The sequence below is a fragment of the Cololabis saira genome, chromosome 12 (assembly GCF_033807715.1).
Source record: "Cololabis saira isolate AMF1-May2022 chromosome 12, fColSai1.1, whole genome shotgun sequence".
NCBI classification, from domain to species: domain Eukaryota; kingdom Metazoa; phylum Chordata; class Actinopteri; order Beloniformes; family Belonidae; genus Cololabis; species Cololabis saira.
Window position 1 is genome coordinate 30,789,989 of NC_084598.1, and position 27,957 is coordinate 30,817,945.

Consider the following 27,957-nt stretch of genomic DNA (forward strand, 5'->3'; position numbering starts at 1 on the left):
GGAACAACATGCCTGCAGTTTTGATACCACACCTGTGTCCTCATTCAAAACAAAACTCAAGACATTATTTTATTTGCTCTGTTCTGTGATTAAGATTAAATCTGCCTGTGAACAAGTGGGACAGGAGGAAAGATGTGTGTGTATATGCATGTAATGAAGACAGAGGGAGAGAATGCATGTGGTTCCCCTTCGTCACTGGCGCTCATTTCAGAGCCCTCAGCTGTTCCAAACTGTCAGCTTGACATAACGGTGCTCAGCCTGCAGTTCATCCAAATACACACACAGAATCATAGATATTCCGAAAGAAGGAATTTCACAACTCCCAAAAAAGTGTGAAATAGTTTAGGTCACACTCAAAGCCCAGATTCAGCTTGGCAATCAGCTGAGGGAAACATAGAGGAACCACAAAGACGGGGCAAGACTTCATTCAAAGGGCCTGAAGTGAGGAAGAGTTTTGGGTGGCAGCTTTGTTCGACTCAGCTGCACTGACCATACGACACCTCAGACATCGCCTTGACACGAAGCACTCGTTCATAGAGACTTGCCAACACACCGGATATATCATTTCTTCTGTGTGATTTGTACAACTTTTAGGCAAAAAGGTAAGTAGTTTTGCAGCTTAATATGTGTACATGTACTTGACAGAAATGTACTTGACAGAAATGAAAAGTCATTTTAACAAAAAAGTATTGTTAATAATTTGATAGCCACCACACGCATAACATATTGCTACATTTTTGTATTATAATTATTATTGCTGTTATTTGGTAATACTTACCAGAATTGTCCTCTTCTTTTCCTGACTGGAAACAAGTTTCCAAATTTAGTTGTGATGAGATTGAATTTCATGACCCAAGAATAGTGTGGGTCAAGTTGTTAAATTCACTGAAATATGTTGCATGTTTGTAAGATTTTAGGAGCTTGGATACATGTAACCTACTGCACATGCAGAATATATGTACCGGTATATGTATATATTTGCTGTTAGGTTATGTGTGTGCCTGACTTTAGCTAATGCTGTATGTTGTAAGAACTTTTTATAATGCAATTTAAGTTAAATTGTTGTCCAAAATATAGTTTTGTAAAGACACATTGTGAGGTAATTCTGTGTAAAAGGGAATATGTTGTTAAAAAACAATGTGTTTGGTACCTTTTAAGTTCAATTCTAGTTGATACATTTTGTTAGTTCTTTGGAACGTTAGAGGGATAAGAAAGCTTTACGTGTTCTAACAGAACAGGTGGTTGGTTATTCATATTTTTAAGTAATAAAGAAAGTGTAAATAAATTACAATTTTTTTTTATTTCATCAGATTTGATTTGGTGTCCCATTACCTTCCACATAAACAACAATAAAACTCACACTGATTTTCTCTTCAGACTGAGCAGTATTGACATTTCCCATCCTGCGCCATGGATGAGTGAGTACCACCCCCCCTTTTCTACCCACAGTGTTAATAAGGGATTCAAGCCATTGATCTTAATCACTTTTTTGTGTGTTAATATGTCTTAGGGAGGATGACAAAAACTCTGTGGATTTCCACGACAACCCTCCGGTCCCTGACAACTTCGTGAAGGAGGACGGAGACACTGTGAGTGACAGCACCACTCCCTATTAGCAGAGCCATTCCCAGGCTGTTTAAAATAGCCCCCAGTTGGACAGGGCTGGACTGCGGCGTCAAGAGTAAAAATATGAGCATGGGCTTAACTGAATCTAACTTTTCTATTGCTGTGGGATTTTAAAAAAAATAACTAAAAATACTCTGTGAGTGGAGCTGTGGTGGAAGAAAACTGCAAGTTCAGCAGAATAATCAGTGGTGGACAGTAACGGAGTAAATTTACTTGAGTACTGTACTTAAGTTTACTTGAGTATTAGATTTGTTTGGTACTTATTACTCTTACTTGAATACATTTCCAAGACAAATATTTTTACTTTTACTCGAGTAAATTTCTAGGAAGGCTGAAAAGTACTCGTTACTTTCAGGTCTGCTCTTTTTTCTTCTTCCCTAAAATCCTATTGGACACAAGCTGTTTTTGTCGAAGGAGGAGACCTATCACAGTGCACGCTCTCCACTGGGATGTACGTAAAGCGGAAATACGTCAAGCCTCCTCAAAACGATACCGCCAAAGTAGCCTGCGTTTGTCAAGACAGAGCCGCAACAAGTCAAGACAGAGCTGCAACAATGGCTACGCCTGCGTCAGGAGAAGAAAGACAATCCGCTGAGTCGTCTGAGTCTGATAATGAGCCGGACTCGGAGCAGGGACTTTCACAAAATCCTTGGCCGTATCTTAACTCAATGTTTGAGTTCGACCGAGTAAAAAACGAGGGCACAGAAAAACCACAGACATTTATTTTCAAATGTTTATTGTGTCTGCCGAAGCAGAACTACCTCTCTGCTTTGAAATTTACTCTTACTCTTACTTTTACTTAAAGTAAATTTAAAAGCATTTACTTTTGGATACTTAAGTACCTTTAAAAGCAAGTACTTTTCTACTCTTACTCGAGTAATATTTTGACTGAGCTACTTTTACTTGTAACGGAGTAAATTTTGACCAGTAGTATTTGTACTCTTACTCAAGTACTGGGGTCGAGTACTCTGTCCACCTCTGAGAATAATGTATTCTTAAATATAAAATATATTGCAATTTGACACAAAAAATATTTATTCATGCTCTTCTCTGAAGACAATGAAAAGCTTTTTGTTAGTTAAGATAATTTTCATAACACTACTCCCAAGCTGACAGTCCACTCAAACCTGCTACCCATTTATAACTTAATTCTTATCTGAGGGAAGTGCTTAGGCAACATGTAAATTCACCCCCTATGCTCTTTATCTACTAAAATTTCTGTCTGTAGGTCTATTTCATATATGAGGAGGAGGTGGAAGTGGAGGAGAAGGAGCCAGAACCTCCACCGCCTGTTATTCGGGTCAACGACAAACCCCACAAGTTTAAGGACCACTACTGCAAGAAACCCAAATTCTGTGACGTCTGTGCTCGCATGATAGTTTGTATGTGTTGTTCAAAGGAAATGAACACAAATATCAAAACATATTCTCATATTTGTGCTGCTTTCTATAATAAGTTGTAGCTAAATGGGTTATAAATATCCTTGATAGTGTTACTTTGCACATCTTTCAGTGAACAACAAATTTTGCCTGAGATGTAAAAACTGCAAGACCAACATCCACCATTCATGTCAATCCTACGTTGAGTTCCAGAGGTGCTTTGGCAAAATTGTGAGTTGTCTAAGAAGAAGCAAGATTCATCCTTTCAGTTCCCAGTTTATGCAATGTATGATGTAACAAGCCACCATAATGTTTGCATATTTAAAAAAAAAAATGTTCGCCTGTGTTTTTTATTATCATTATTTTTTTAATTCTAGCCGCCTGGCTTCAGAAGAGCCTACAGTTCCCCCCTGTACAGTAGTGACCAACCAGACTCAAGTGAGTCCACCAGACCTTGAATGACGATATATCTTTTATTACACCTGTAGTCCTGAATAATTTATTCAAGCTAATGACAAAAAAAGGGAGTAGGAGTAGAGGCTTTTAAGTGAGTTCAGAGAATCTCAGCTACATATTAAATACAGGGGCACTCAATCTTCAAAATAAAACATAAAACATTGAATACAGCTAAGATCAAATTGTAGTATGAAAGAATTAAAAGTTAAACTGAGAGGGCTGATTAACTGTTTGGCTCACAACTCTCTCCTCACCAGATAACCCAAACCGGAACGACCCGGTCTTTGACACCCTGAGAGTCGGAGTCATTATGGCAAACAAGGAGCGCAAAAAGAATGAAAATGACAAGAAAAATGTGAGTATTAGGATGGAATTTATTCCAACATTAAAAACTCCAATATTCAGAGAGAAAAACTCTGCTCACATGACACCCAGGAAACTTTTCAAGTAATGATTTTATAATGTTCTGTTCTCTAGATGATGATGATGATGGAAGAGGAGGAGGAGGAGAACCAACAGCCAAAAGAAAATGAGGAAGGAGGAGAAGGTAAACATACTAACAAAGGGTTGTCTGCTTTCCTTTGCCAGTGATAAATAATCATGTAAACACTTGAAAGCAGCACCACAAACAAAGAAGGTACATACTTGGAACACTATACATCACATGATCTGTTCTCCATTCAGGGAAACCGGAGGATAAAAAAGAGAAAGGAGGAGACAAAGCCGACGAAAAGGTGAGAACAAACAGAACAATTCTGGATACCAGTAACTCCTTGTTTCCAGATTGCACCGTGTCTGCATGCTTTTGATTTCAAATCCATATTATTTGTTTCGAGAGTAGCATGTGTGCCATTTTTCTCAACAGAGTAAAGGGACATTCACTGGATCCCACTACTACCTGGCTCTGTACCGGTTCAAGGCCATTGAAAAAGATGACCTTGACTTCCAGTACGTATGAGTCACATTTTTCAGTATATTTTTTAAAATGGTTTCAATTCAGTCAGTTGAATTCCTTGTGTTTCTAATATTAAGTGAATGCTACACTTTATTAAACAATTTGTTATTTGTTTGTGTATTAGCCCTGGTGATCGCATCATAGTACTGGATGACTCCAATGAAGAGTGGTGGAGGGTCAGTTAAAACTTCTTGTCTATGAAAGTCTCAAATACGTAAACTGTTTTCCATTTGCATTACTGCTCAGACTGGACATAAATTCTGTTGACTGATTTTTAAGGGGAAGATGGGAGAGAAGACAGGCTACTTTCCTACCAACTACATCATAAAAGTGCGCGCATCAGAAAGAGTTTATAAGGTGACTCGCTCCTTTGTTGGCAACAGAGAGATGGGACAAATTACACTCAAGAAAGATCAGGTAACTTCCCTGATGCCAAATATGAAAACATGCATAACATTTGAATGTGCACTGAAAATATATCAAAATTAAAAACCACATGGAGGTCTCAATAGACTGATGCCACACGGCTCTGCCGTTACTCTGTGCTGCAGATTGTGGTGAAGAAAGGAGATGAGAAAGGAGGATACTTGAAGGTCAGCACTGGACGCAAGCTGGGCTACTTCCCCGCTGACCTGCTGGACGAGATCACTGTGACATGAGCGATGTGCAACAACTAGACCCGACACTGTTCCACAAATACATCTGAGATTTCTTGACAGAAGAAAAGAAAAATGAGTTTTTATATTCCTGCACAAGTGAAAATTTGATTGCTTTGATGTACATCACCTTTTGACACACACAGTGATTGAAAAAGACTGTTAAAATCGTATCTACTGTACATTAGTATCTCAGAGAACTTTGCTGTGGGTGCTATAGATAGCAATACAAATGTTGAGATCCTTAAGTCACCGCCTGCTGATTTTAGTTTTGTTTATAAGGGCTGAAGATGAGAAGAGCAAAACTTTGAGCCTTTTACAATGTAGGTAAAGAGGACTGTTAGAGAAGGCTTAATATAATATTAAACATGTATATTTTTAAATCAGTTTCATAAAATGTTTTTAAATAATATGAGCATGAACATTGAAGGTTAACAAATAAATTATGTGACATCATGAAACAATTGCAACTGACAGTTCATGTCAATGAATTATTTAGGACGAAAGAATGAAAAGTTCACCAGCTTATTATGTATGAAAACAATCTGCTGCACATTGTACATATCATATTAAAAAGTCCTTGGTGAGCTCTGCTGGAGTGAAAGGAAAGTGTGTTCAGGGGACTGTATTTTCCAAAAAAAAAAGATAAAAAATAAATAAATACAAAGGTATTTTGTTTCTGTAATCTCCGGGGCCACATCAGTAACAAGTGAGTGCAGATTTGTCCACAACGCTCATTGTACTCATGTCTCTCATTAGTCTTTCATCGTTTCACGTGCAGGCACAAGCAAATACACTGAACCACACACTAACATATAAATAAAACAAAAATAATACAAAACACTGAATTGTCTTGTCCGTCAGTGAGCACAGACAAATCAGTTTTCTTCCCCAGACTTTGTAGTTTTTTCTTACTGGTGTGCTCACTGACGCCGCCTGTGGACTGATGACAATAGTCACCAATGATAATGATCTTATTTATATGTTTAACCCGTTTCTATAATACATCCATGGTTTAACCACGCTAGAAACTGCATCTCGGGATATTTTTGAAATGATCTTTTCAATGCAAGTGCGCATGTATTTTAACCTATAACACGCAAATAATGATTATTAAGAGATTTATTTTTTTTTAACATGTATAGAAAGCCCCGTCAGAAACAGGGCATCAAAAAATTAGTTAAAACTCTTATTGTTCCTCTCCACGGAAATCTTTAGTAAAAGGCGAAAGATTTATACGATCTGAAAAGAAACAAGAGTGTATACTGGAACAAGCGCAAAGTGTCCGACCCCATTCTCCGCCATAGTAAACTTACTTACGGTTCTCACAGTATGTACCTATTTATTTTATTTATTGGACAGCATTGTTACATCATTTGACACTAAAGCTCAGTAAATATTGTAACACTAGTAAAAAACAGATCCCATTCATGGAGGATAACAGATTTCTATGAAGAATTATACCGCTCCATGCGTGGTGCATTGTGGGAATATGATGACGTAACTTCTTTGTTATAAAGACCAGTCATCCTTGCATCCATTGATACTTCTTCAGGACACAAACACACAAAAGCAGCCCACAAATCGGTATTTCAATGTAATTTCTGAAGTAGACTTATGTGTTTTAAATTTATGAAATGCCCGAGTTACTTTTTAACAACTTGTGCTTTTTATTATTTTACCTCTTTTCTTATCGTTTTATTTAATTTGATTTGTTATTTATTCTATTTTATTTCATTGTATTGTTTTATTATATTATACTTGAGGTGACAAATGTATATACCATTTTAGCAGAATCTTTCTGTGACAGGATGTGTCTGATTTTATTTCTATTTTTATCTTTATTTTAATTTTTTTTTATCTTTATATGGGTGTTTGGCTTTGGGGGTGTTTGAATTGTAAATGACAGTGCTGTATGTGTGAAATGGAGATGTCAATTTCCCCGAGGGAAGTTCCCAAAGGGATTAAGTCATCTGAATCTGAATCTGAATCTGAATCTGAATCTGAATCTGAATCTGAATCTACATTACGTAGATGAAAATAGGCAGTTCTTGAAATTTGCTTGATGCAGGATTTAAGGACATATCCTGATTGATCAAATATGACCCCCAGATTCTTTACAGCGGTGCTAAAGGCCACAGTAGGTGTATTACCGTACCCAAAAATGCCTTTCTATGGTGTTCTGGGACGACCACAATGATTTCATTCTTGTCTGAGTTCAGTAATAAAAAAAATACAGGTCATCCAAGTCTTTACGTCCTTGTGGCAAGCTCAAAGTATCTAATGTGATTTTTATTTTAGACTAAGCTCTAAAAGTGTATCTAAGAATATATTTTCATTACCTCATCAACACACAGACTGGTATGTTTATTAAAACAAAACATATGACGTCAATATTCTTGAATTTTCCACTTAACATGTATAGAAAGCCCCGTCAGAGACAGGGCGTCAAAAAATTAGTTAAAACTCTTATTGTTCCTCTCCACTTCTTTCTGATTCTGATTTTAGTACTCAGTCTGGTATATTTCCAACTTTTCTTTACTCTGCCACTGCACTGTAACTTTTATTTTTCCTCCTCACTCTTCATATATTTACGTAAAGCACATCTGATTACCTTGTTGCTGAAATGTGCTATAACCTTGCCTTATCTACAGTACAACGCTACTGAAAGTGTTTTCAATGTAATCTCTAAAATAGACATGTATGTTTCACGTTTACAAAAAGACTGAGTTAATTGCTCAAATAAGTGTTATATTTCCCATGCAGGTGAGTAAAATCTTCAATTTTAAGTTTGTTTTTTTAACATGTTTAGAAAGCCCCGTCAGAGACAGGGCATCAAAAAATTAGTTAAAACTCTTATTGTTCCTCTCCACGGAAATCTTTAGTAAAAGGCGAAAGATTTATACGATCTGAAAAGAAACAAGAGTGTATACTGGAACTAACGCAAAGTGTCCCTTCCCATTCTCCGCCCTTGTAAACTTACTTACGGTTCTCTCAGTATGTAACTACCGTATTCATTTTATTTATTAATTAGTAATTTTACACAATTTGACACGAAAGCTGATTAAATATCGTGACACTAGTAAAATAAGACCCGATTAATTGAGGATAACAGATTTATATGAAGAATTGTACCGATCCAAGCGTGGTGCATTGTGGGAATATGATGACGTAAACCATCCAGTCATCCAGTCATCCATTGATATACTGTAACTACTGTACCATTTCAATCACGACACAAACACACAAAAGCTGCCCACGAATGTACAGCCACTCTGTCTTTAACATGCAACTGAAAGGGGATTTCAATATAATTTCTGAATTAGACTTATGTGTTTTAAATTTATAAAATGACTGAGTTAATGGCTCAGCTAAACTTTCATTCCCACGCCTCGTAGTTTTTTCTTACTCGTGACAACCGAAAAAAACAAATAAAGTCACTTGTGCACTCACTGACGCCGCCTTGTGGACTGGATGACAAATAACAGTTTCAGTTTTTAACCTTATTTTTATTTTAGACTACGCTCTAAAGTGCATTTTAAGACATATTTTCATTACCTCAACAACACAAACAATGATGTGTTTATTAAAACAAATCATATGACGTTAATATATTAACGTCATATGATTTGTTTTCGAGTATATACTCGAATTTTCCATTTAACATGTATAAAAGGCCCCGTCAAAGACAGGGCATCAAAAAATTAGTTAAAACTCTTATTGTTCCTCTCCACGGAAATCTTTAGTAAAAGGCGAAAGATTTATACGATCTGAAAAGAAACAAGAGTGTATACTTTAACCAACTCAAAGTGTCCGTCCCCATTCTCCGCCCTAGTAAACTTACTTACGGTTCTCGCAGTATGTAAATACCGTATTTATTTTATTTATTAATTAGCAATTTTACACAATTTGACATGAAAGCTGTTTTTTTTATTTTATTTTTTTTATTATTTATTTATTTGCACAATGATAATACAGTAATTTTATCATACAATGACAAATAATTTGTGCAGGAGAGGAAAAGAAGCCCGAAGGTCTTATAAAAAATCCTCCCCCTCAATACAAAATCACCAAAACAAAACAAATCAATCAATAGAAAAAGAATAGAAAGGAAAAAGAAAAGGTAAAAGAAACAAAGAAAAACACAATAAACACCCAAACAAAAATATCCATGAAATGGCAATTTCATTTCAGTACGAATAGCATGTTAATTTTGCCTTTATAAAAGATACCCCACTAAGCTGGTCCTAAACATTTTTAAGGATGACGGTAACTTTAGAGATCTATTAAACAGTTCCAGAGTTGAGGGCCATGGAATTTGATAAAGGATTGGTGACTGCAGGTACGACAAAGAGGTAAATGAAAGTTCTTCCCACCTCTAACTGAATAAGAATGAATATCTGATGATAACAGAAAAAAATATGAAAAGTGCCTGGAATGTCTTGTTAAATATCGTGACACTAGTAAAATAAGATCCGATTAATTGAGGATAACAGTTCTTTAAAATCAAGGTTAAAAACTAATTTGTTTACAGCTGGCTTGACTGAATTATTTGAACTATTCTGAATTTAACTTTAAACAATGCTAATTTTAAAACATGTAATTTTTTTCTTTTTACTTTATATTTTAAATCTCAGTTAACACTACTTGTTCTTTTGTATTGCACCAAATCAACACAACAAATTCCTTGTGTGTGTTAAAAAAAAAACTTGGCAAATAAACTTATTTCTGATTCTGATTTTAGTACTCAGTTGTAAGTCTGGTATAGGTCCAACTTTTCTTTACTCTGCGACTGCACTGTAACTTTTATTTTTCCTCCTCACTCTTCATATAATTATGTAAAGCACCTCTGAAGGCCTTGTTGCTGAAATAAACTAGCCTTGTTTATAACGTTTAACTGAAAGTGTTTTCAATTATATCTCTAAAAAATACATGTTTCACTTTTACAAAAAGAGCTAAATGTTCAAACAAGAGTTTTATTTTCCGTTGCTACATACAGGAAAGCAAGTCAGTTTAAGCTTTATTTTTGAACAAGTTTAGAAAGCCCCGTCGAAACAGGGCATCAAAAAATTTGTTAAAACTCTTATTGTTCCTCTCCACGGAAATCTTTAGTAAAAGGCGAAAGATTTATACGATCTGAAAAGAAACAAGAGTGTATGCCCTTCCTGACGCAAAGTGTCCGACCCCATTCCCCGTCATAGCAAACTTACTCACGGTTCTCAAAGTATGTAACAATTTTATTTTATTTGTTGAACAGAGATTTTACAATGTGACACTTAACTCCAGTACAAGTTGTTGCACTACTGAAAATAGATATGGTTCGTTGATAATAACACATTTATTTTAAAAATGTACCGCTCCACGCGTGAAGCATTGTGGGAATATGATGACGTCACGTCGGTCGCAGCTTTCACGTAGGGCTTCTCCAGTAAATGATGATAATACCAAATCCTTCACGCCTCTGTGTTTCTATCACTGCTAAGGGCCTCTATCTTTCAATTTACATTCTATAGACAATGCTTTGAAACTATTTTCTTACTTCAATGTAATTCCGTTTCCTTTCCTGTTGACCGTCCTGTTCAACGCATGTGATGCCGCGTTCCTTTTAACTCGGAAATCGGAACTGGGAACTGGGAATGGCAACCATCTTGGAATGGTAACTCAGGTGGTGAAGCTTCTCCCACTTTCCCAGTAGGAAATCCCACTTCGAGGGGCGTTCCAGTTGAAAATTCCCACTGGGAACTGGGAAATTCCGACTTCCGAGGACAAATGGAACGCTGCATGATATGTGACCTGATAAGCGCGATTGCGTTGTTTAGTAGTAAAAAGGAGATGTGCAATTTGTAATTTGCTGCTTAGACAGTGATGAATATCAAGCCATTTACATCAATTCATGCAAGTTATTATTAAATAATCTATGAAAACGACTCCCAGGCCCAGCAGGGCCTTTCTGTGTGGAGTTTGCATGTTCTCCCCGTGCTTGCGTGGGTTCTCTCCGGGTACTCCGGCTTCCTCCCACAGTCCAAAAACATGCATATTAGGTTAATTGGTGATTCTAAATTGCCCGTAGGTGTGAGCGTGATTGTGGTTGTGAGCATGGTTTGTGTGTTTATATGTGGCCCTGTGATGGACTGGTGACCTGTCCAGGGTGTAACCCCTGCCTCTCACCTGAAATGAGCTGGGATAGGCTCCAGCAGACCCCCGTGACCCCGCAAGGGATAAAGCGGGTATAGACAATGGATGGATGGATGGAATCTATGAAAATTGACTTAGCAAATTTAACCGTGCTTAAATGCACTTAAAAATCTATACGATAGGCTACATCTGGCAAGGAGATAAAAGGTGGGTAGATGAAAAGATGTACTTCAAAACTAGTCTAAAACACTATGATGTTGAGAGTCCAAATGAAATAAAGTTTGACTGTACACATATTCACCATTTAAGGTTCATAAGCCCTGGAAAGAAGCGTGAAATAGATGGAAAATAATGCTCTTAATATGGTGGAAATATCCAATCACATTACTAATGACTAAGCTACTATCTTCACGGTGCACGAAGCTCACAGCTTAAATGTACAAGGTAGGTTTTCTCACCAATGTCTGCGTAATAAAACTGTTGGTTTAGGCGTCCTCTTGTGGTCTTATCCTCATACTACCATAACTTCAAATCCTTTTTGGCTTTTTTTTATTGTGAGGTACTTTCATTAAATTCAGTATATTTCTTTTTTTATATTAACTTCGGCTGAGGTTTTGTGTCAAGACAGATAAGAAAACAACCAAACTCATGTAAGTTAGTCCTAACTAAAGTTAGTCCTTGTTACTTAATACAATTGCAATAATACCGTTATATCATGAAATACCGGCTCATTTACACCACTGTTGGTATGGTTAACCTATTTTAAACTGCAAATTAATGTTTGGATTATTGATAATGACATGTTCCACACTGAGAAACCTTATAAAGTAAATATAAGTGAGGCTTTGAAACCTCTTCTTTTTTTCTCCTGTTCTCTTACAGAGGCCATTTCACTACTTCTTTGTTATGGATGAAAACCATTTATCCATCTATCACTCCCAACATCATTCCATCCATTGACCATACCGTACACACACACACACACACACACACACACACACACACACACACACACACACACACACACACACACACACACACACACACACACACACACTGAGAAAGTAGACATATATTTTAAAATTATAAAATGACATTTCGTTAATTGCTCAGAAAAAGTATGTAAGTAATGCAACTTTTCTGTTTCATTGTACAGTCTGGAATCTGTTTTGAAGGATTTTTGTATCCCACAAAATCTTACAGTATCCCACAAAATCTTATTATGTCATCATATTTTTTTTTACTGTAACTTAGAAAACTCCTTGCCTCACATACTACCCTATTTATAGTGATTTGTCAGCTTGATATTTCACTGTCGCCCAGTTGACAGTCTTTTTTTGTATTCCTCATTTATTTATCATTTATTTTCCTTACAGAGCCCTTGTCATTTTGTCAACCTTCCTGCAGCTATGTTTGGACAGCAGGGAGGACTGTCAAACTGAGCTTGCCCTTAAAGCGCCTTCCCCAGGGTTGATAATGAGTCATAACAAGGACCAGCCAGGTGGTAAAAACGAACACAGAAGCAAATGGGGGGGGGGTTCTGTCTGTATGTGCACAACCTATGCAGCGTTTCACTGTTTCTGGTATGAGTTAGCCTACCTATATTGAGTCTGGTTTGTTCTTCCACGAGTTTTTTTGCTAAAAAAAAGGATTGTTTTTTTTATTTATTTTTTGTTTTTTTTTAGCTTTTACTTAAGTGAAGCTTGTTTATGTGAATATCTGTTAAAGAGGAGAGAGAGATAGAAAAAAAAACAAGAGAGAGACTGAGTGGGAGGGAGAGGGAGAGCTGAGCAGAGTATTCACTTCAAATCTTGGGGATTTTTGAGTTTCTCTGCAGAGAAGTAAGAGAAGGCTTTAACTAAGTGAGTCACTGACTGGCTCTCGGGATGGAGAACCGCTCTTGCAGAATGAGGGCTCTGTGCATGAACTTTGCCATCACCTGCCTGTGGCTCCTTCCACCAGCGGTAAGTCTGATCTTTTCCTGAGGCTTTGCTCATTATTCACATTAAGTGTTGTTGCAGTGACGTTATGTAATGCGACTTTCCTTCTATGCGTTGCATTGGGGTGAAAATAGTAGGTTATAAATTAATTATTGACAGACACGTCCCCTCACATGTCCTTCTGTTCTTGTTTTCGCTTGTTGCTGCACCAAAGAACAATAAAGCCATCAACATCTTCAGCAGGTCATTTCTCAGTCAGACTTCCTTCTGCGTTTAGAAAATCTACTCACTTACCAAATGTTCAGCTTAACCTATTGGTAATTCTTAAAGATTATTGATAACATAATAACACTGCTTGGAGAGCAAATTGTCTTTATCCTGAAGATCAGAAATCTAGTTAATAATGTACTAAAATGCTAAGATAAGATTTATTCTCTTCTAAAGTTCAGCTTGGCCTTAATATCTTCAAGAAGTTCAATTAAAATCTTTGTCACATTTTTTCAGGCATGAAAAGATTGAGGGGAAAAAAATCATAACGTGAGATTTTCTCAGGATTTGATCAACGTTGAGTTTTCTATTAGATGGTGAAGTTCTATGCTGTCAGCTCTAATTTGGTCCAATCTTGCGGTGTATAATTCTCTTCTCTGCAAAATATAATTTAATATGCTCCCCTGTCTGACTTAAGTTTAAGCAGCAGGCTGTGACTTTAAAACTGAAATTGGCAAGTTAAAATGTCAAAGATAACTCATTTGGGGATTTATTACAGGAGCTTAATGACTGCACAGGCTTTGTAGAGCAGCTTTCTCTTATTGTTTGTTTGTGTATATATGAAGAAAGAATTCAGCCTCCAATGTCTTTGTATATACATACACAAGTGTGTGTGTGTGTGTGTGTGTGTGTGTGTGTGTGTGTGTGTGTGTGTGTGTGTGTGTGTGTGTGTGTGTGTGTGTGTGTGTGTGTGTGTGTGTGTGTGTGTGTGTGTGTGTGTGTGTGTGTGTGTGCTTTGTCACATGTGTTGTGCCTGCATCCTCTCCTCCGCTCAGTTACAATCGCTGCGCAGGCATCCTGACAGTGAGCCAGTGACACAACTGTCACCCAGTGAGCTCCAATTAGGGTAGGTGAGAACAGCACCTCGCTAGATATTTAGGGTTGTAACAGTAGACACAGGTAGAGCTCGCTTGCTTGCAGGGGAAGGCTGGGATTGGTGCACAGGGGCAGTTAGGTGCGATAAGGATCTCGCTTGTCTGTGAGAAACAGTGATATTCCTGGAGTGGTTTATTCTGAAATACAGGCAAAAGTAGCCATAAACCTCCATCTGCCTTCGGCATATTGTCACAAAAACAGAAATCAAGTCCTATGAGACATGTGTGCAGAACATTTTTGCACAACCCATGCAGTACAAAGATTAAATAAAAAAACATAAACTGACTCTTCTCTCACACCACGAGTTCAATTAAACTCAAATGACAGAAGTTACACGTGCCTAATTAGCTTTGACCTAAAACTACTATGCATTTACACAGCAGTGGGCCGTTAACTGCTTTAAGATGAGTAGCTTCATCAGTGTGAATTTGTGCTGTCTATTTTAAAGTATTTAACATCGTAAGACATAAAACTGCAGACCAAGTTTGTGTGCTGCAGAAATGAACAGATTCTGAAAGCTGCTCAATGATACCGTCTTCTTGTTACATTTCAAAAAAAGGATAAGGAGTTTACATGTGTAAGTGTGTGTGCATTTGTGTCTGTGTGAGAGAGTCTCCGTTCCAAGTCAATGTTTAATAAGTCTGTGGACCTTATCAAGGTTGCACTGAAAGGATGATTGACTGGATCAACAAGGGATTTGTGAATCTTTTGAGGATGTACCGCAGCATTAAAATTTATTAATGGGAGTTTAAAAGTCCTTGCCTAAAGGAGATAACCTATTGATCACAGACAGACTGATCATTTTTAATTGATCACCTGCTTCCTTTTAATTTAGCTACAGTGAAGGTGTCATTCATTTGTGGTCATCCTGGTGATCGAGGCGGTTTTGTCTCTCTTTTGTCATTGATTTTATTTGATAAAAACCCACTTTTTTTGCACATTGCCCCAAAGCAAGACATTGGAATATCAATATATAGCTTTTTAAAATCTAATAGATAAGCAGTGAGATTCAAGGTTTTACAAAAAATAAATAAATACATCTGGAAAAGGATTTTGTGGTTTGTGATATGTGGAGACTATAGGTTTTATCACTGCACATTCCTGACATACGTTTGGGACATCAGACCTCCCACACAGATTTGTTGGTACCCTTTTATTAAAGAAAGAAAAACCCACAATAGTCACTGAAATCATCTGAAACTGACAATAGTCATAATAAACAATAATTTACTGAAAACTGAGTAGCAAAAATCAGACACAGGCTTTGAAAACATAAAAAAGCAAGACTGGACTTTGTCAAAATGTGTATTTACAAACCACAAAACTTTGAATGCCGTTTGGACAGATGAGACAAAAGTTCTTCGGCAAGTCAAATCAGCTCTATGTTGCAGATGCAAAAATGAAGCCGTCAAAGAAAAGAAGACAGTAGTTACTGTGAAAGATGTAGGATGTTCTGGAGCTGCTTTGCTGCATCTGGTACAGAGGGATTTGAATCTGTGCAGGAACTATGAAATCTAAAGACTAAAAAGACATTCAATTCAATTTTATTTATATAGCGTCTATTACAACACAAGTTGTTTCTAGGCGCTTTCCAGAGACCCAGATCATGACCCCTGCGCAATTATTACATAAACACTGGCAGGTAAAAACTCCCCTTTAGGAGGAAATAAACCTTGAGCAGGACCTGGATCATAAGGGGGGATGGCCCTCCTGCTGAGGCTCTGGAGGAAAACGTGCTGCCTTCTGACAGAAAGCTTGGTCTCAGTTGCAGGTCATGGATCCTCTAAGAATAATGACCCAAAATACACAACAGAAAACACCCAAGAATGACTAAGAAGAAAACAATTGATTATTCTGGAGTATCCTTTTATGAGCCCTGGTACGAATCCTTTGAACATCTGTGGAAAAAGCAGAAACACTACAAACCTGATACAGCTGGAACAGTTTGTTCATGAGGAGTGGACCAAAATACCCGTCTACAGGTGCAGAAGTATCACTGAGTATTTCAAAGATCACTTGATTGCAGGGATTGAATCAAAAGGAGGCACAAAAAAACTTTTTATCCAGTCTCAATTTGTCTTTTTTTGTGTTCTGTTGAACGACAGTTCAAAAGCATTGTCTTCGTTTTGTTAGTCATTTTTCAGATTATTTTTTTCATTCATTCACATTTTGGGGGATGTTTGGGTGAATCATCATCAACAGAAAACATACTGTAATTAAACTGTTGTATTGTGAAAGATTTGATTTTAACCTTACAGTAATCATAATCGTTTTATAATGCTGTTGATTTAGTGCCTAGAATCAAGAAACAGAAAACATTTTTTCCTCATTTAATCAATAGTTGGTCCTTCAGCTGACATTAGCATTAGCCTCCTGGCTCCATCCTCAGCCTCACTCACTTTTCATTGATTTTGTGACTTGTTCAAATAAACATTGAAATTCTGTGAAAAAGCCTAAACCATCCCTGGCCTTTTGGTTTTATCAAAGTTTAAATAACATCCACGTCTATTTGTGTAGCTTGATTAGTTTGTTTCTATTTGTGATGCCCATATGTATTTTCTCAAAAATAAAAACTGATCTTTAAAGCTGATATACCGGTATTGATTTTATTGCTTTAAGCAAGGCAAACTGAACTCAATTACTTCCATTGTTTTGAATTCAGGCCTGAAATCTTGAATTCAGATTGATATGTTAAATTAAAAACAGAGACAGAGAGAGAAAGAGAGAGAATAAACCCAGCATGATGTGCTGGGTAGAAAATATCCACTGAAACATTTGAACAAGGAAATCTCTTTGGTTCACAAGATTGTTCTGAGATTGTCCATATGTTTTGCTCTCTTTAGGTCCAGGAGACATCCAAGGCTCTGGACCTTAAGACTGAACAATGGAGATGGGAAGAACCAGGAGGAGAAGACGCTGAAGGAGCAGCGCTGAAAGTTAAACATGCCTCCAAAGAATTACAAATCATAACCAGCAAGCACAAAACCCCGGCTCAAGGGTCACTCAACCCCTACGGCTGGCCTCAAAACCTCTCACAAGCACCTGATCAATATCTCTATCAACCACCTCCCAAGCCCAAAACTCCTGCTAAAACTTCTCCAAAGGCTAAGAAGATCCTGGGCTGGGGCGACTTCTACTTCAACGTGAGAACAGTCAAGATTAGCCTCCTGGTGACGGGAAAAATCGTGGACCACATCAACGGAACGTTTGGTGTCTACTTCCGCCACAACTCTTCCCGTCTGGGGAACATTTCAGTGAGCATCGTCCCACCTTCCAAACCAGTGGGATGGGAGCGTCTGGATCCTGCAGCTCAGAGAAGTAAGATAAAGAACTCTCCAGTCCTGTTCCCGGATCTGACGTCCAAAGTCTCCGTTCCCCCTCAGTCTACCAGCTCCACTCTTTCCGAACAGCAGAAATATCAGCGAGACGTGATGATGGTGACTGAACTAAACTGCCGCTTGGAGTACCAGAGAACCAACCGGTCCAAGAAGACCAAGCCCTGCATGTATGACCCGGGCCAGACCTGCTACTCAGAAAACACCCAGTCCCAGGCAGCCTGGATCTGTGCCAAACCATTTAAGGTCATCTGCATCTTCATCGCCTTCACCGGCACGGACTACAGGCTGGTGCAGAAAGTTTGTCCGGATCACAACTTTCCGACAGAGCAGAACCAGCAGCACCATGGCTGACAGACTGGGGAATTCTGAAGTTGAGACAATTATTATTCATACATCTGTCATACATTATTCAAAAACAGATTTTCTAAGTAGAAAACACAGAAACACAATTTCAACCTTTTACTAACTACAATTTGAGCCCCAACTATGTGAAATGGAGTTGTAAGATGCAGTAGGACATCTCGTTTGTGTGAAGAATGTGCCATCAGTTGCAGCATGAGACATTGTTCAAAATATCAGCCACTCTCTGTACAGCGTTTAATTAACTTTATTTTTCACCAAAACACTATAAAGTTAAGTTAGTTAATTGTTCTTCAGAGATTAATAAAGTATTTTGAATTGAATTGTTCCTTACTTAGCAATAATTTCTTAGCTTATCACTAAAACAAAGTACGGTGCATATTTAGGATATAATAATCTGTTTTGAGTTTTTTCTAATAACACTGACTTTTCATGTTCATTGTCCATAAAATCATCTCCAGAGGATGATCACAGAGTGAGATGAAAACCCTGAAATTAATTTTGTGATGATCTGGGACCTCATAAATAAAATTAATTGAAGTCACAAGGTGAAATAGATGATTTACTGTAGTTGTGATTTTATCAGTGAACTAAAGTGCGCATGTCATTGGCTCCTTTCCAGTGCGGTCTAATGTTCACCCTTTGTACCTTGGAAGTTTTCAGTTTTCCATAGACCTCAGTTGTTGCAAACATGCTCACTCTGACGTTACGGCAGACAGTTCGGGTAAGTGCATTTGTCTAACAATTCACACACAGCAAATTACTTGCATGCATATCAACAGATTTATTTGTTTCCTTGCACGTAAGAGCAGTTTCTACTAAATCTGCTATTATTTCAGAGTAGGTCATTAATTGTATTTTTCAAATTGTCTGACCAGAACAGCAAAACATGTTTGTCCAAGAGTGTTTTTTGAAAGAAATTTAACACCTGTGCAATCTGTGCTTTGTGCACGACTTTGTATTCTCAAAGTATTGAAAAATATAACGAATGGTAAGATGAAAGCAGGCTCACATCAACATCTATTTATGCTTCAACAGTAATCTGTCTATCGGGGCAAAATGGCACATACAGTAGTTACACAACTATCACGGAAGGACAAGCTGGCTTCAGCTAACTGTGTCCCAGCCAGCCCACAGTCCACAACTGCTCCACTGAACAACATCCTTGGTCTCTGCCTTTCATTTAATGGCTTGTTTAGAACATCAAAAGGCACATTATTCTTATTATTAGCCCCACTTGTTTTCAAAACCCCTGCTGAAAAGTATTCAAACTTTGATGGATGAAAGTGTTGGGCTTTTTTTTTTGTTTTGCTCCAATTCACTGTTCATTAGGATTTGAAAAGACACCACAGGAGCAATCTTGCACAGCAACAACAACAGCCCCCCCCCCCCAAACGCGTCACAGTAGCTTTTTTAATTTTGCTCCGACAATTTCAAACACAATGGAAAGCTATGGTTTGATTTGTATCATGAACAGCATGGAATGTAGCGCACAGTATTTACATGTTATATCAAAGGGCTATTTTATGATAATTACTGAAGTGTTGAACGTGGCGGTTAATTACATTGTGTTCATTAATGACACCATGCTGCAGTCTATTCTTCTCAGGGGTTCAGGATGTTTGGGAAAGGAGGGATGGATCACTGCGGAGTCATGCAGACGGGGCCTCAGCAGTGTCGGCGGGTGGACGGGACAGGACAGCCTGTCTCAGGATGACCCAGAGATCTGGAATCTCCTGCAGCAGGAGAAGGACAGGCAGTGCCGGGGGCTGGAGCTCATCGCGTCAGAGGTGAGCCCTAAATACAGCTCAATTACAGCCAGGGACACACAAGCATGAACCTATTTACCGCACCCTCCATTTAACAGTCTAAGAGTAAAGACAAGATTTGGAGGTTTATGTAATATGTGATCACCAGTGCGCTCACTCAGAAGTGGCTGTTTCAATATTTGCTCTGTCACATCAAACTCAGAGTTCACCCGGGAATGTTGAAGTTGAAAACACGTGTGCTTTGCCAGGGCAGCTCTGTGCTGCACAGCATTTACAACGTCCATTTAATATTCAAGATAGAGAAGATGTGAGATATAATGCAAGAAAAACAACTTTAACTACAAAGGCCATCCTTCAGCAGTGGATACACGAGTCACCAGAGTCGCTGTCTCCAGAATGGGACTGTTTTCTTCAGAGTCCTGACGATTCATGTTTTTTTTTCCATCCTTTTCATGCAACCCAGTAATTTTCTCTAAGAAGCTGTAGAAAGAGATAAGTTTTCATTCTTTTGTTCTCCAGCAACTATGAACCCACAGCTTATCACTCACTGTGACATCTGAAAGGCTTTCATCTTCATCTACTTGAGATGTCAGTCATTTGCCCCTGCAGGCTCACTCCTTGACGAGAGCCCTGTCTTTTTCATCAGAAACATACTCAAATGATCCCATTAGCTTATTCACTCTTTTCCACTGATCTCCACAGTTTGAGTTGAGACAGGAGAGGAGGAGAAGTCATACGTGTGTGTGTTTGTCAGTGTGTGTGTGTGTGTGTGTGTTTTTTTGTGTCAAGATAGTAGTAAGAAGTACCATTGAAAATACTTTTATGTCATGCAGGGAACTGGTTTAAAACCTCTCTAGAATGATTGAGGGATCCCTGAACAGTGGCGGGTTTCGTATAATAACAAGACAGAGGGGGCGGCTGAGGAGGGTAGAGCGAGAGAGAAAAAAATAAGCTGAGGCTAGAGTGGGAGAAACTGAGAGACTGAGTCGGGGAGGAAAAATTCATTTGCATCCATTTCCTTTTCTGTAGCTCTATCTGCTCCTGCACAAAAGGCTGCTGCAAACCTTTTATAAGATTTAAAATATCAACACAACAGATTCAATTAGCTTTCATTTTTTTCTTCTAGCTAGTCATTACAATATTATTATCATTTTAACTAAATCGCATTTGCAAAACATTTGGCTTACACCTGAACTATACATGACCAGATAACTGAAGTTTATAATTAAGTTATCTATCCAGACCTTACTGAAAACAAACAAATAACCAAAATCACAAAAACAAGACCATGCAGTCACTTATTCTCAAGGTAAACAAAGACTTTTAAAAGATGATAACCTCAAACATGTAAAGCATAATGTAGAAAATATAATACGTTTGCACTGTGCATGTTGGTCCTGTCAGAACTTCTGCAGCCGTGCAGCTCTGGAGGCTCAGGGGTCCTGTCTCAACAATAAATACTCTGAAGGATACCCAGGACAAAGGTAAATACACAGGTCATGGGCTAAACTTGTATGGATGGTTTTGACAAACATAAACATTTGTGATTTTTAGATATGAATACAAAGCTTTCCAATTCATCCCAGATTAATTATGTAATTGTACAGATGTATTATGACATCTGTTATGATACTGTGTTGCATGATACGAAACAAGACAGACATAGCCCGTTACAACAATACAGTACAACGGCACCGTGCATTACCAATACAGTTAAACATTCTGCAGATAACACATTATTATGGAAGTCGGTGTCAGCGGTCGAACTGCAAATTCAGCAGAAAGATCTCCAGATGACATGTGTAAAAGTCTTTGGGAATGGCATTGACCATGCTTATCAGATTATGATTGTGCAACTGTATATACACTGCATATAGAATAGAAACACTGTATAGTGGGGGTGATAAACACTTTAAAGCACTATGTACAACCCAGATAATGCTTTGTAAAAGTATACACCATTTACAGTGTGATGTAATACAATATGGATGCAAAATACACGGCAGTATGCCATAATGCAGTATGATACAATATGATATGATGCAACGTTGCATAATATTACAATACAGTATGTTAAAGTACAATATAGTAAAATACAATATGATACACAACAGTTCTGAATGGATTAAGCAGACCATGAAGCTCTAAGTACTTAGTTCGGTTTCTCTCAGGTATTATGGCGGTGCAGAGGTCGTGGACCAGATTGAGTTGTTGTGTCAGAGACGAGCACTTAGCGTCTTCGGCCTGGACCCAAACCTGTGGGGCGTGAACGTCCAGCCATACTCCGGATCTCCTGCTAACTTTGCAGCCTACACCTCCGTACTGCAGCCTCATGACCGCATCATGGGCCTGGACCTGCCTGATGGTGGACAGTGAGTGAATATTCTGTTGTCCTTGTGAGCCAGAGATATTTAGAGACAGAACTTCCGAGTTTTAAATTTTGGTGTTTGCATAACAAAAGATGATAAAACTGTTAGTGACATTTAAACTGTAAATTCCATCAGTTGCATCCATTTTCTGCCGCTTTCTCAGGACCAGGTTGCAGAAACAGGAGTTTATAAAGAAAACATTAGATGTCACTCTCTATTTTCTGGAGACACCTCGATATTCCCCAACCAAGTTGCACACTAACCCTTTTTGAAACTAGTGTATATTTCATTTGACAGACATACACAAAATATGAGCAAATAAATAACTTAAGAATTATTGCAAGATACTCAACATGGTAGCAGGCTGGGTATTTGTACAGTAAAGGATTCATTTCTCTTAATGCTATGTAATTAATTTATATATTTGGTAGTGATTGACAACAATGTGTTTTTGCTGAAATCTAGTGTCTCCAATTCCATTTTGTTGATTGATAATACCTGTATCTATATTTCCTCATATTTTCCCAACTAGTCCTTAGAGATTATTGAGCTTCAGTATTCAAGTTTAAAGCTTGTTGTCATATACAGTACACTGTAAAAACACACATTAAAACCATGCTGTTTGCATTTCTTTATATAATTAAAACAACACTGATAGAAATGTGAGATTATGTTAAAAATAGACAATAAAAAAAAAACAAAAAAAAAACCTGGATATAAAGATAAAGTATACAGCCCCTGACGATAGATGGTAACAGTCCGTGTGAATATGAAGCTGCAAGGACAGTGGAACTATCCCTTCATTATTCTTGTGGAAAGAAGGGTTTTGTTGGTGTTGTAGTCCAGTGTTTTTCCATCTCTGCTCTTCGAGTACCCTAATGTTTGCCGGATTCAACACACCCTGGTAGACATGACGGTACAATTTCTGTGCAGTACTGTGACAGAACTGTTGATGACACTTTCAGTTATACCTCTGTAGAAATCTTTCAGGATGCTGGTTGTCAAGCCGAATTTCCTCAGCTTGGTTTGTTGTGAGTGCTCTCTCTCACTCTCTCTCTCTCTCTCTCTCTCTCTCTCTCTCTCTCTCTCTCTCTCTCTCTCTCTCTCTCTCTCTCTCTCTATATATATATATATATATATATATATATATATATATATATATATATATATATATATATATATATATATATATATCAGTGAGCTGTTGTGTTTTGTGAGAAAAAGTGAGGTCTTTACCGGTTAAAATGTATGTAAATACGAGGAATATGCCACTCTCTCCGGTGTCACAGATCAATGTTTATCACCTTGGTTTTGTCTGTGTTTAAGTACAAATTACTAACCAGTTTCCAGTCCAAGTACACGCTGCAGCAACTAAGAGTCGCTGAAGAAAAAGGGAAGCAGGTACATTGAGCAAGAGAGAAACACACAGTCATCCATCCATCCACTAACCTCCCTCTTCCCAGTCACCTCCTTCACCTCCTTCACCTCCTCTAGGATAACATTCCCATGACAGCTGAGAGATTTAATATCTCTAACAAGCCGTAGTTCTGTCTCAGGGGCTCCTTCCAATTGGACATGCCCAAAACTCCCTCCCAGGTAGGAGTCCAGGAGGCCTATAAGGCCCGATGCCAGAAGCAACTTGGTTGACTCCTCTGGATGTGGAGGAGAAATGATTGACTCCAAACCCCTCCCAGATGAAGAAATTCTCACCCATCTCTGATGGAGAAACCAGCAACTCTGACCACAGATAAGGATAGAAACATGGACTGACCAGTGAAATGAGAGTCAAAACACAAGTTTGTGACTCATAGATACATTTTTATTAATTGTTGTTCTTAACAGTATTTAATGATATAGGTCACATTGTGTTTATATAAGGATTCATGTTGTAGAACAGAAGAATAGAAGTTTTTGCTGCAACACAGTCGCTCAACAAGAGATTTTCACTCATCTATTGTCCAAATGATAAACCTGCTTATTTTTTTATTTCTTCATATTTCAGTCTCACCCATGGCTACATGACAGACAACAAGAGAATATCAGCCACCTCCATTTATTTTGAATCCACACCTTACAAGCTGGACGTGCGTGAATAGAAACTATGTTCAAATTAAACACTTTAAAGCACATATATATATAAAGGAACACTTGAAACAACTGATGCTTCTTTGTTTTCGTTCTCTTTTTGAATTCCTGCATCATTATAGCCTCAAACAGGTCTAATCGACTATGACCAAATGGAAAAGACAGCCCGCCTTTTCAGACCCAAAGTCATCATTGCAGGAACCAGCGCGTACGCTCGCCTCATTGACTACCCGCGCATGAAGAAGGTTCACTTTTTGTTGTGTTTTAATGTGCATGCTCTTTTTTAAATCATTGTGACAACTTTTCATTCAAACTGCCGTTTTACTAGGTCTTTGAAATTATGATGAATATAATAGCGAAAACTAAAGCGCTAATATTATAAGATATTGAAAACTGCATGCCATTTAACAGCATTTAAAAAATGTATTCCAGCTATGCGAGGAGCTAAATGCCTACCTGCTGGCGGACATGGCTCATATCAGTGGCTTGGTGGCAGCTGGAGCGGTTCCCTCTCCTTTCCAGTGCGCTGACCTGGTCACCACCACTACCCATAAGTCCCTTCGTGGGTCAAGGTGAGCATGGGCTTCAACCAGGAACTCATGTTACTTGATTTTTAGACCTAATACTAAATAAAAGAGTTGGTAGCTGTAAGCTGTGAATTCTGATTATTCATAGAGTTTGTTAGATCTTTGTATGTTATCGTCCTAAGTGCGTGTAGGAACAAAAAAGGCCGCTGAGGCCGCTTGCTGACGCGTCATTCAAAAAGGAGAAAATAAAAGTCAGTTGAATTGGTTCTTAAACTGATCCAGGTTTATTGTAACAAAAAGATCAAAAGGCAGCAATCAATTATTATAATGCAAAAATAAAATAACAAACAATGAATATTTGTGCGGCTGAAGCAAAACGGTGACAGTCAACAAAAAATATATCAGCCTACTATATGAACGCTTTCGTTTGTCTTCCACCCGCCACCACACAATCAAACCAACCAACCAACAAATTAAAGCCACACCTATAAGCCCCCACGTGATGACGTAACACAAGTATAATTTCTATTTCTAATTAAACTTATCCATAACTTAAACTTAAAGTACCATTATAATTAAGCAAAGCAAATATTTTATTTTTAGCTGCTACAGTGCATCCTAAGTTTAATGAGCCAATTTGATCCTAGATGTAATCGTGTAAATTGGTATTGGTATTTGAATAAAGGGGATCAATAAAGTATCTATCTATCTATCTATCTATCTATCTATCTATCTATCTATCTATCTATCTATCTATCTATCTATCTATCTATCTATCCATCTATCTATCTATCTATCTATCTATCTATCTATCTATCTATCTATCTATCTATCTATCTATCTATCTATCTATCTATCTATCTATCTATCTATCTATCTATCTATCTATCTATCTATCTATCTATCTGATTGTTTTTTTTTCCCCACCCTGCAGGGCTGGTATGATCTTCTACCGAAAAGGTGTGCGATCCGTGAACGCCAAAGGTCGGGAGGTGCTCTATGATCTCCAGGACAGGGTGAACTTTGCCGTGTTTCCATCACTCCAGGGAGGACCACACAATCATGCCATTGCTGGGGTGGCCGTCGCCCTCAAACAGGTCCAGATATTAATCCTACCATTCTACCAATATTCGGTGGCATCTGAAAAATCTAATGAGAGAGAAAATCCTCTTTCTGGGAAAACAAGCTGACAAACCAGCTTAATTTCTGTAGCTTATATATAAATCATACCAGTCCTGCTGCGCTTGTCATCTGAAGGTCTTTCTTGTTCACACAGCATCATTTCTGCTTCTGCAGGCTTCCTCTCCTATGTTCAAACAGTACATTGCTCAAGTGCTGCTGAATTGCAAAGCCATGGCTGACGCGCTGCTAAAGAAAAGCTACACCCTGGTGTCAGGTGTGTATTTCATACAAAAATAATGTAGGCATAATAATCTTTCTATTTTTTTTCCTACCAGCCGTGGAATTAGATTCAGCATCTCTACTGTTATTACGTTCCTACCTCTCAGTTGCCTGATGCAACTGCTTTTGCATTCGTAGAACTCTAACTTGAATTCTGTTTTTATGACTTTAGCAAAGTTCACCTCACCTTCACTTGACAGCTGAATGGGAGATATTTAGTTGAATTTTAAAGAAGTAATGAAAAATGTCATCACATTCTGCATGAAGGTTTGAATTGAGGGTAAGGGAAACTGGCAATTTTAATACTCCATCAGTCACAGTCGTCCTCAAGATGAACTTAGTGAATTTAAGCCAAACAGCAAGTCTCTCTCGGCCTCCTCCTCCTTCTTCTCATGCTCCCCCTCATCCCCCCTCACCCTTTCTTCTCTTCTTAGGTGGGACAGATAACCACCTGGTCTTGGTTGACCTTCGACCTCGTGAGATGGACGGTGCTCGAGCGGAGAGAGTCCTGGAACTTGTGTCCATTACGGCCAACAAGAACACCTGTCCCGGAGACAAGAGTGCCCTCACTCCAGGAGGACTCAGGCTTGGTATACAAGTTCATAAACATGTTGCTAAATGTTGTACTCTATGCAAGATAGAGGGTTGGAAAAATCTGAGTTTGACCTGTGTGAGACTGGGACCTGTGTTGGTCCAATTGCCAGCCTGCTGTTTTGTTTTATTTTATTTATCAGTCTCAACATCTTGATTAACTTCTCCCTTAGTGATGAAAATAATATGTTGAATATATACATACTTTGTGTTGGTTTGCTTGTGTTTTATATGTCCTTACTCTCCTACAGGGACTCCGGCTCTGACCTCACGTCAGCTTAAGGAAGCAGACTTTGTAAAGGTTGTGGACTTAATTGATGAAGGGATTCACATCGCACTGGATGTTAAGAGGAAGACCGGTGAGATATTTTGCTTTTTGCTTGGTGTTTTATCTAAATCTCATATCTATCCAAAGAGAGTCATACTAGAGTTCAGGATATTTGAACTTTTGAAGACACACCATAGTGAAAACTTGTTGACTGGGTTTGCAAGTGAGTTTATGTATCATTTCTCTATCTGTGTCCCATCAGGAAACCTGGCCAGCTTCAAGTCCTTCCTGCTGAAGGACCCGGACACAGTGTCACGCATTGCAGAACTTCGCCAGCGGGTGGAGCTCTTTGCAAGGCCCTTCCCCATGCCAGGATTCACTGACCACTAAACTGAGCAGTTAGAAAACTACTCCACTGTTTACCTTTTTCATATCATGGAAATATCCTATTGAACGGAAATGCAAAATAAATTTTGCATTATTGATTTTATATATACATATTAATGTATATTAATGTAAAGGATGTGTCACTTCCTTTTTTTAATGTAAACTAATGACATCATATACTTTACTGTATGTATACTCATGACGTCATATACTTTATGTATACTAATGACGTTATATATTTTATGTAAACTAATGACATTATATACTGTATGTATACTAATGACGTCATAAACCAATTGATAAATAATGCAAAATGCAGAAAAAAATGCAGCGCATCCTGAAGATGTCTAATTGGAATGATGGATGGATAGATTGAAGTTGTAATATACAGTAGAATAAGAAGAAAAAAAACTTTATGGGTAATAATGCTAATTTAACACCAGCTTTTTTGTAATGTGTTTCTATTTCTTAGAGAGGACAGTAGTTTATTTACAAAAACTAAGAAGTATGTTTAAATGCATTAAATCTTCTTAATTCTAATAAAAAAACATATTTTTTAATGGGATGAATAC

The 27,957-nt window shown here is 38.0% G+C and overlaps 3 protein-coding genes and 4 non-coding genes across 8 annotated transcripts; 3 read left to right on the top strand and 4 right to left on the bottom strand.

The window, feature by feature from the left end:
• The first annotated feature begins 232 nt into the window (after positions 1–232).
• On the top strand, positions 233–5,919 carry stac3 (SH3 and cysteine rich domain 3). Of its 2 annotated transcripts, none has more exons than XM_061735027.1 (13): positions 233–602; positions 1,311–1,418; positions 1,511–1,589; positions 2,855–3,008; positions 3,139–3,236; positions 3,383–3,443; positions 3,719–3,816; positions 3,939–4,008; positions 4,146–4,195; positions 4,327–4,409; positions 4,541–4,592; positions 4,696–4,833; positions 4,968–5,919. In XM_061735027.1, exons 2-13 carry the CDS (start codon positions 1,411–1,413, stop codon positions 5,073–5,075), a joined length of 999 nt encoding a protein of 332 aa, XP_061591011.1. In that variant the 5' UTR covers positions 233–602; positions 1,311–1,410; the 3' UTR covers positions 5,076–5,919. The 2 variants fall into 2 exon arrangements, with proteins under 2 accessions (XP_061591011.1, XP_061591010.1); XM_061735026.1 differs by having other exon boundaries at positions 1,378–1,418; positions 4,968–5,904.
• A 300-nt stretch (positions 5,920–6,219) lies between these two features.
• Positions 6,220–6,334, bottom strand: LOC133457586 (U5 spliceosomal RNA). Its single transcript, XR_009783875.1, has one exon. It is a non-coding gene; the product is annotated as a U5 spliceosomal RNA (small nuclear RNA).
• Positions 6,335–7,886: 1,552 nt separating this feature from the next.
• LOC133457587 (U5 spliceosomal RNA) lies at positions 7,887–8,001 on the bottom strand. Its single transcript, XR_009783876.1, has one exon. It is a non-coding gene; the product is annotated as a U5 spliceosomal RNA (small nuclear RNA).
• Positions 8,002–8,747: 746 nt separating this feature from the next.
• On the bottom strand, positions 8,748–8,862 carry LOC133457591 (U5 spliceosomal RNA). Its single transcript, XR_009783878.1, has one exon. It is a non-coding gene; the product is annotated as a U5 spliceosomal RNA (small nuclear RNA).
• A 1,252-nt stretch (positions 8,863–10,114) lies between these two features.
• LOC133457585 (U5 spliceosomal RNA) lies at positions 10,115–10,228 on the bottom strand. Its single transcript, XR_009783874.1, has one exon. It is a non-coding gene; the product is annotated as a U5 spliceosomal RNA (small nuclear RNA).
• Positions 10,229–13,074: 2,846 nt separating this feature from the next.
• On the top strand, positions 13,075–18,500 carry LOC133456531 (neurexophilin-2-like). Its single transcript, XM_061735028.1, has 2 exons — positions 13,075–13,171; positions 17,134–18,500. Exons 1-2 carry the CDS (start codon positions 13,094–13,096, stop codon positions 17,977–17,979), a joined length of 924 nt encoding a protein of 307 aa, XP_061591012.1. The 5' UTR covers positions 13,075–13,093; the 3' UTR covers positions 17,980–18,500.
• Positions 18,501–18,636: 136 nt separating this feature from the next.
• On the top strand, positions 18,637–27,954 carry LOC133457357 (serine hydroxymethyltransferase, mitochondrial-like). The gene is made up of 12 exons (XM_061736551.1): positions 18,637–18,712; positions 19,584–19,778; positions 21,162–21,241; positions 21,929–22,129; positions 24,129–24,210; positions 24,334–24,456; positions 24,644–24,783; positions 25,673–25,835; positions 26,035–26,134; positions 26,574–26,729; positions 26,982–27,089; positions 27,261–27,954. Exons 1-12 carry the CDS (start codon positions 18,680–18,682, stop codon positions 27,386–27,388), a joined length of 1,509 nt encoding a protein of 502 aa, XP_061592535.1. The 5' UTR covers positions 18,637–18,679; the 3' UTR covers positions 27,389–27,954.
• Positions 27,955–27,957: the final 3 nt, after the last annotated feature.

What these genes read in the sequence shown, in the direction of transcription:
- stac3 (XM_061735027.1), top strand. An exon ending in AGAGGTGCTTTGGCAAAATT is followed by an intron (nt 3,237 to 3,382) that starts GTGAGTTGTCTA and finishes TTTTAATTCTAG; the next exon opens with CCGCCTGGCTTCAGAAGAGC. An exon ending in ATGAAAATGACAAGAAAAAT is followed by an intron (nt 3,817 to 3,938) that starts GTGAGTATTAGG and finishes TCTGTTCTCTAG; the next exon opens with ATGATGATGATGATGGAAGA.
- LOC133456531 (XM_061735028.1), top strand. Translation starts at nt 13,094, where the DNA reads ATGGAGAACCGCTCTTGCAGAATGAGGGCTCTGTGCATGAACTTTGCC. An exon ending in TGTGGCTCCTTCCACCAGCG is followed by an intron (nt 13,172 to 17,133) that starts GTAAGTCTGATC and finishes TGCTCTCTTTAG; the next exon opens with GTCCAGGAGACATCCAAGGC.
- LOC133457357 (XM_061736551.1), top strand. Translation starts at nt 18,680, where the DNA reads ATGCTCACTCTGACGTTACGGCAGACAGTTCGG. An exon ending in CCACACCTTACAAGCTGGAC is followed by an intron (nt 24,211 to 24,333) that starts GTGCGTGAATAG and finishes GCATCATTATAG; the next exon opens with CCTCAAACAGGTCTAATCGA. An exon ending in GGATGTTAAGAGGAAGACCG is followed by an intron (nt 27,090 to 27,260) that starts GTGAGATATTTT and finishes GTGTCCCATCAG; the next exon opens with GAAACCTGGCCAGCTTCAAG.